This window comes from Cynocephalus volans, chromosome 7, assembly GCF_027409185.1.
Source record: "Cynocephalus volans isolate mCynVol1 chromosome 7, mCynVol1.pri, whole genome shotgun sequence".
Taxonomy (NCBI): Eukaryota; Metazoa; Chordata; class Mammalia; order Dermoptera; family Cynocephalidae; genus Cynocephalus; species Cynocephalus volans.
The window spans coordinates 97,857,111-97,865,403 of NC_084466.1; the positions used below are offsets into that span (position 1 = coordinate 97,857,111).

Sequence of the window (8,293 nt, forward strand, 5' to 3'; positions counted from 1 at the left end):
GAGGACAGAACTAGGTGATGAGACCACTTAAGTGGGTGTGAGGGGCAGGCACCAGGATGCCCTCCTCAATAGTGCATTTTTTTTCTAATGACAAAACCAGGCACAGTCAGTTCAGAAAACTTGGTAAAAGGCCACAAAATAAACTACAACAGCTGCCATCTTCCAATATCCAGAAGGGCTTCAAAAGAAGAAGAATGAGCCATTCTGTAGGAAAGAACTAGGCCCAGAAGTGGAAGTAGAGCTCCTTGGGCTCAGTGTGACAGACCCTTGACATTCAGACCTCTTCTCTGAATGGTGGAATGGGCCACCATGGGAAGTACTGAATGCCCTGTCCCTGGAGGCATCTGAGCAAGGGCCCAATGAACACCATGGAGGAGATTCCAACAATGGGTAGAAGATGGTCTCAACCTCTAATATCCCCTTCACTTGTGGGGAGGGAGGTCACCCCTTGCCACCCACCACGCCCACCAGCCCATGTGCCAACTCACCCACAGGCGTGTCCTCGCTGATCAGCAGGTACGTGTCAAAGAAGTGGTTGGTGAAGAAAGGCAGCCGGTTCACCTGGCCTGGAAGTCAGAGGACGAAAGCGTCAGCCAAATCCCCCCAGCACCAGCTTCATGCTTCTACAAGGTGACGCAGAGTAGGGCCGCAGCGGGCACTGAACCTGTGCCAGTGCCACAGCCAGCTTCCCAAGACCTCGAAGGTCACTGTCCTGCCTCAGGACAAGTGGGAAAAAACACCATCAAGCAGGCAGGCAGCCGTCAGGCTGTAGGGTCAGCAGGGCCTCTGCCATGTGCAGCTACTGAGCCCTGGTCCACACCGAGAAGTGCCCTAAGTGTAAAACACTCACAGGAGTTCAGAGTGTGAAAAAAATCAGTGTAAACTGTCTCATTAATCTTTTATATTGGTTACATGTTGAAATGATACCATTTTGGATATACTGGATTAAGTAAAATATATTAAAATGCATTTCATCTGTTGTTTTTTTTCCTTTTCTAACACGGCTCCTAGAAAATGTGAAATCCCATGTGCTGCTTGCGTCGTGTTTCTGCAGGCAGCGTGGCTCTGGGTGGAACGTGGGCTCTGTGAGGACAAGGGTGTGGCTGGCCACCGCAACCCCAGTGCCCGCACAGGGCCTGGCAATGAGAAGGCTCTCAGTACATATTTGCAGTGGGAAGGGATGGCCAGCTGGTCCCACAGGATAAATGATGATGATAATAATAATACTAATAACAGCTGTCACCCATGGGACCCCCTTCTCTGTACCAGCCACTTACATCACTTCAATCAGTCCTGATGATAAGGCAGCCGTTACATCTCCCCTTTTTACTGTGGAAAATGAGGATTAAGGGGCTGAGTAACCTGCCTTACGTATTTACACAGCTAGCAAGTGGCACAGGCCGCACAGGAACCCAGGCCTCAAAGCTACTGCTGTTAACCGTGTGCCATTCTGTGATGGCCTCGAGGTGCAGGCCAGGTCTGGGAGGGGTCAGGGTGACACCTGCATGGGCTGAGGAACTGAGCATCTACGAGGAGTCCCCCACAGAGGCCCCCGAGGCTGGCTTCACCGTCCCACAGCTTGTTCTCAGGCCTTCAGTAGGCATCTGATGGTTCTCCTCCCTTGGTCCTGCCAGCCAGGAGGCAGCAGGTCTGGCTCGTGGTGGGGCCGACATTGTGCAGCACTTGCCACAGGGGCTCCTGCTGGGTTCCCCAGGGGCCCCGAACGTGGGCAGGGGAGCAGCTCTCCCTTCCCTTGTTTCTGCTGACCCAAGGCTCCCTCAGAGCTTGTGCCAGGCTCCCAGAGGATGAGAAGGCTGGAATCAGGGTGGGGCACTTCCTCCCTCTGCCTGACATGCCTCCTAGTGGGGACCAGGCAGAGCTAAGAGACTCTGGCATCTTTTCCTCCTCCCTGACCTGCTCAGGCAGCCAGGCTGATGCCATTTCTCGTTCCTCAAATATTCTGGCCTCTCTCTCACTTCCTGGCCAGGACTGCTGGTTCTTCTGCTTTCACTTGCCAAATTCCCATTCATCCTTCAATTGTTGTTTTAGATGTCCCTTCCTCCAGGAAGCCCTCCCTGACCACTGCAAATACCCATATGCACCTACACACACACCTCCACTCTCTCATGTCAGAAACACAACAGCTTCCAAAAGAGGCTAGTGGTCAAGGGCCTAGCCTTTTTTGAAACCTCCTTGTGCCCCTTTCTAGCCACAAGATCCTCTCATACCTCAGTTTACTTGTGTGTAAAACAGCAATAATAACAGACTTACTTCATGGCTAACCTGAGGATTAAATGAGATTACATACATAAAGAGCTTAACACCATGTCCCTGGCACACAGCAAACACCTAATAAATGGTAGCTCTTATTAATTTCAGTACTAATAACGGTGATGCCTTCGCAGCCAGAGGGGAAAGCTTCTGATCCCTGCTGGGACCTTGGGATATGGATACGGGAAAGCAGGACACAGCTGAGCTGAGGCTGAAGGCTCAGGGATGCCCGGAGAATTTCAGCGGAAGGCTTGGGCTGGGGGTGGGAAACCAGAGAGAAAAAAAAATTGCCCGCAGTTGCATCACTCATTTTTAAATTTTATTTCGCATGATCTGCCAATAATCAGCCGCTGAGAGCTCCACATGGGCAGCTGGGCAGACACTCGGGACATGCGTTGCAGGCAGGACCCGTGTTCTCAGAGCAGCCTGCCACCCCCGGAGGCCTGATGTCCTTGGGCTTCCAGTGCCAGCACATGGGGACTGGGAGGGGCTGGCAGGTAGGGCAGGAAGGAGGGTGCAGGCAGACAGTAACTTATTCAGGCAGACAGTAACTTATTCTCTTAAAAACTACTTTTAGAGCTCGAAGGCTGTGTGCTCCTGAGGCAAAGCCACTGCCTCAGGAGCTTTGAGGCCTCCAGCGAAGCGGGACCATATCAGCTGTAGAAAGGAAGGGGACGAGGTCTGGGACAAAAGGAGCAGCCCAGCTTCCTGGGCCCTCTCACCATGGGCCTGCAGCACGTCAGCCTTGCCCTGAACCTGCTCCCCGCCAGCCCACACTGCCAGCTTCCTACCTGGAGCCGGTACAGTGGACAGGGGCTGGCCAGCTTTAAGTATTTCAAACACCCTAACAGGCCTGTGGGGAGAAGGGTGGGGGGAAAGCTCTGGAAGACACCGCATGGGCGCAGCAGCTGCTGAATGATGAGGATTTCCACACACGTAAGTCAGGGACAAAGCTGGGAAAGGGACAGGGAGGTGTGGAGCTGTCCAGGGACCTGATCTGGGAATGACCAAAGAGCAAACACATACTGAACACCTGATGTGTGCAAGGGACTGTTCCAAGTGCTGATGTACATATTAATTCATTTGATCATTTTGACAACTCAAGAAGGAAAGTCCTATTATCATTCATATTTTAGAGATAAGGAAATTGAAGCACAGAGAGGTTAAGAAACTTGGCCAAGAGAATGCCCTGGCAGAAGGGGGACTGGAACCCAGAAGGCCTGGCTCCTTGCTTCTCTCCTGTGCCCACATTGAATACAAAGACCATCTTTCACCTGGAGAGCTCAAGGGGAGACGGCCACATCTCACTGAAGAGGGAAGCCGAGGACTTAGCACCTGCTTTATTTTCACATACGTTTTCCTTTTTAATAGATGAAGCGAGTGAGTGGAACAGAGCAGGGGAAGGGCATGAATGTCCAAGACCACAGAGTCCCCGGGGAGGCTGAGGAAGGTGTCCTGACTTCTACCATCCAGCGTGTGGCCTCAACCCAGAGGCCAGAGCTGCTTTTAGGTGCCCTGGCTGAGGCTTCCTGCATGGGGCAGAGAGGGGCAGGGCGAGGTGGTATCCTGACAAAAGCCCCCACAGAGGATCAGAGCCCTAACAGCGTGACCACGGGCCAGTTGCTTCTCCAGGCTTCAGTTTCTCCTCTGGCAGAATGCACCGGGAGCTGAGAGAGGGTCTGAGACTCCTTCCCGCTCTGCCTCTGAGAGTCTTTGAGGCTGTGCTCTAATCCCAGGCTGCCTGGATGGAAGTGAGTTCCCCATCACAGGGGGCATTCCATCAGGGATTCCTCCAAACAAGGAGGCAAGAACAGGGGACCTTCAAAGGACTCTCAGGCTGTAGGATGCTAGCAACACTGCAGCGAGCACAAAGCTGCAGCTTCCTCTGGAGACTCCATCTGGCTCCCTGGAGGGGGAGAAGGAGCTGGCCCCCCACCGGAATGTGTTTGCCTGTGTCACCAGGCACACCATTCTGTGGCTCTTCCTTGGGGATGCCTCAGCCCTGGGGGACACCATGCCAGGCGGGCCTGCTGTCCTGGCCTTCCTTCAGCGCAGCCCAGAACTCTCTGCTCCTTGCCACCTGCTGTCCAGCATTTCCTGTCCTCCTCTGTGGTCACTAGAGCTATCATGTGGAACTAGCTGCTGCAGGCTAGGAAGCGGGGCTAGTGCCCTACAGAGAAGAGACTCCAAGCTGCCACCCCTCCCCTCAGGCTATTCCCTCCTCCAGGACTCGCTCTTTCCTCTTCTCTCATCTAGAACTACTTCTCAGTCTTCAAAGCCCAAATCTAACACTTCCCCTTCCTGTCCCCCAGGCCCCGTCACTCTTTTCTTCTGATGGGCTTCTCTGGAGCCATGTACACCCTTACTCACCTCCTGTGTTACAGTAAAGCCCCCGCTGGACTCTGAACTCCTCAAGAACAAGTTATTTCATCCATTCCCCCAGAGTTGGGCACAGTGGGCACACACACTGTCACACAGTAGATGCTCAAAAGACAGCTGTGAAACTGAACAGAACTGTGGCCAGTTCCTGCATCCCAGGAGAAGGACAGTGCATGGTCACAGATGCCTCCTTCCCTTACAGTGCAAGTATTTCTCCAGGCTCCTCCCATTCCCCCATGTGTTCCAGGCCCTGGGGACAGCTGGTATTTTCAGCACTGTGAGAGCTACAGAAGGCAACTGAGTCCCAGAAAGGGAAGTGTGTACCTCAGTCACACAGCAAAGCAGAGTCTGCCAAGTCCCAGGGCACAGAGCTGAACCCCTGGTCCAAATACCACCCAGTCTGTTCTCCTGTGCAGAGTCGGATATCGGGGGAGAGAAGGGGAGGTTTGGACTTACCCCAGCATCCAGAGATCAGCACAAAAAGCCAGGCCACATGGCAGCTGGTGGCGACGTGGTACCTCATGGCTCCTGGGGACACAAAGAAGGAGAAGAGGGTGAGAAGCCTCCTACTGGGGATGGGATGCTCTTCAGCCCCTCCAGCACTTCCCCACCTCTGCAGCTCCAGCGAGAATTGGGCTTGAGAAGGGAGGAGAAGGAATCAACTCAAATGGCAGGGAACAGGGAGGGGAACGCAGGAAAGAAGAGAGGGTCTGCGTCATTTGGTTTTATTTTTGTCTGGTCCTGTGTATATCACAGCAGCCTGACAGTAACTGGGCTAGGGGCGGGGGCCACAGGGCCCTCTTTGCCCTTGTGGGGGCTGGCAGCCCTGGTGGTGGGACTCTGTGGGCACAACTCACTGGCAGGCACAGGGTACACGTTGGTGACATTCTGGGCTCAGTGGATGGAGGGCTGGGCAGCTGCCTCCATCCTCCAAGGCCACTCCCCCAGGAGTGACAGAGACTGCTTAGCCTGGGACAGAGTTAAGGAGATGGTTGCTGACCAGGCAAACAGCAGTCAGAGTAGACTGAATGGGTCCAACAAGCCTATCACCCCCCTATTCCATGTGCCCAATGACTTATCTTATCCTGTTTTGCTTTGTTTTGTTCGTTTGTTTTTAATTTTGAAATTACTTTTATTGTAAAATAAAACATGCCTTTTATTTTTTTATATCCACCATTTATCCCATAACCTCGGATATGAAAGGAAGCAGCAGGCAGAGGGAAGGTGACTACCCAGGGCCCACAGCAAGTCTCTGGGAAGCTAAAGCGGTCCTTTGCTCCTTCTTAACCTCCTAGAGCCTAGCAGTGACACCAGGGGGCCCACGCTCATCAGTGGGGAACCCCAGCCTCCCACAGAACTACCGGCCCCTCCCATGGAACTCACAGCTCCCTTCAGTGAGCACCTGCTGTACATCTTGCCTGGGGCCCTCACCTCCGTGGTGCACAAGGGAGGGTCTGGAGGCTTAAAGCTGTTCATTGATTTGCTCAGAGACTCCCAGCTAGTGAGTGGAATCAGCACCTGGTTCCAAGTGGACGTGCTATCTCCCTCATCAATGAGTGATCAGGAAGGACACAGGAGCTGACTAGAATTAGAGGAAAGGATTTTATGGAGAGAATTCCACATCTCTACCAAGATCTTGGGGCAAGAGATTAAGAAGGCTGAGAGCTCAGGTCCCTTAATTCTGGACCTGGAAAGGTCTCTCTCTCAACCTGCATCCTGAGTGGACAATAAGGTGACCCCACCAGATGGTTCCTGACCAACATGACATACAATGGCCCATGGCACCCTTTCATTTTCCTTCTAATACTGTATTTAAAACATTCCCATTACAAAATATGAAACAGTCATTTGAAGAATAAAAGATTATAAGATGTATTTGAATAATAAAGGACGAATTCCCCCCAAATGTTGACAGCCTATCACAGGGGTTGCAAACAGAAATGCCACCAGGCGCCAGGCAGGGAATATAAATGAGGAAGATGCCGGGTGGGTGGGGACGACAGCCATTTGGAGGTCCCACGCTCTGTCCAAAAGCAGCAGCTGCTGATGTGTTTCAGCCAAGAGGGAATGTGGGCCCAGTGTGTCAGAGCTTCTGATTTTTCTGAATGAAAACCTGGAAATTAGACTTTTTCACATGAATTCAATTTTTAAATGTTGGCAAATAATACAATTTGTAAGTAACACTTTGTGAGCCAAACAGGACCCATCCAACAGCCAGAATGGGCAGGCTGAGCCCAGCATGCCTCCTACCAGACCTTTCTCTGCACCCCAGCAAATAGTGCTCATTGTAGGAAGCCCTGTGGCTGCTGTTTATCTTTAAAATAATGGAGTTGCCCTCTATATAAAAGCAACTGGCTTTTCTCATGCCATAATGTTCCACTGACAACGCTCCAGGCCAACATTGCTTAAAACTACCTCCTTATTTTTAAGAACTAATAATTGTTCATAGTATGGATATTTCCTAATGGAGGTAACCATCCCCTATTGATGGGCATTTGGATGTCTCTAGGTTCCTGCCACCACAGGCAATGCCACCGTGGACATCTCTCTGCACATGATTGTGTCAGGGCTTTGCTCTTCTTGGTTCTGCAGCAGTGGGAGTGCTGAATCTATTAAATACAAAACAGAGCACATGTGCAAACTTTTACTAGGCACTGCCATATTACCTTCTGGGAGAGGATGTAACAATTCAGTCCCTCCAGCAGTATACCAGAGGGCCCACGTGCCCACCTGGAAGTGATCCCTCTTTTAAATGGTTGCCAATCGGTTGCATGAAAAATGGTATGGCATTGTTGCTTCAATTTGCATCTCCCTAACTACGAGTAAGGTTGAGCAGGATGCCTTTTTCTAAACGTTCAAATCACTTTCCATCTGTTATCTTGCATGATCCTATCATACTCTGCAAAGAAGCTAGCCAGCATCACTAGCATTATCTCTGATTTACAAGTGGAGAAACCGAGGCACAGAGCAATTAAGTGAGAATCTGACATCTCATAGTGAGTGAGTGTCTTTACAAAAAATATCTCCAGCCCTCTGCCTTTCTAAACCAGATGTTATAAGATTTAAACAACACCTGCTCAGAACATCATTCACAAATAGCTGGGGAGGGCACACCATTCTGCTGGGTGTTGCAGTAAGTCTACAGAGAAGGGGAGGGAGGAAGAAAAGAAGAAAATGAACACTTGTTAGGCTATCCCACGGGCCAGTATAATTTTTACTCAATCTTCCACAATAGCTCTGTGAAGTAGGTATTCTTGTCCTCATTTTACAGATGAGGAAGTTGAGGCTCAGAAAAGTCATGCTAGGATTGGAACCGAGTCTGCCTGACTCTGAGTCCCATGCTATTTGCATTGCTTATGTATAAAAGGGGAAGCCACAGCCCCTCCCTTGAGGAGCACAAACCACACCCTACAATGAATGTCCACCAAGAAGGGAGCACCTGCACACCACACACACGTGCATGACGCCTCTGCTGCCGCCGCCGTGCTGACTCAGCTCTGACCCTGCCCGGCACCCTGGGCCTCCAACCTCTCTCTTTAATGTCTGTTCATCCCCTGTCCCCTTTGGAAGAGATCAAACTTTCTCAGTGCCCCTATCTGTCAGTCAAGGGTGGCCAAGCCCAACTCAAACTTTGCAAGATTGG

At 51.4% G+C, this 8,293-nt stretch overlaps 1 protein-coding gene across 3 annotated transcripts in view; it reads right to left on the reverse strand.

Annotated features, from left to right (window-relative positions):
* Nucleotides 1-5,173, reverse strand: part of CDH23 (cadherin related 23) — a 372,185-nt gene extending 367,012 nt beyond the window's left edge. For all 3 annotated transcript variants that reach the window (XM_063101657.1, XM_063101655.1, XM_063101656.1), the window contains exons 1-2: nucleotides 5,107-5,173; nucleotides 489-566 (exon numbers count right to left, since the gene is read on the reverse strand). In XM_063101657.1, the coding sequence (XP_062957727.1) occupies nucleotides 489-566; nucleotides 5,107-5,173 (145 nt within the window). The remainder of the gene's footprint in view (nucleotides 1-488; nucleotides 567-5,106) is intronic.
* Between the last annotated feature and the right edge of the window lie 3,120 nt (nucleotides 5,174-8,293).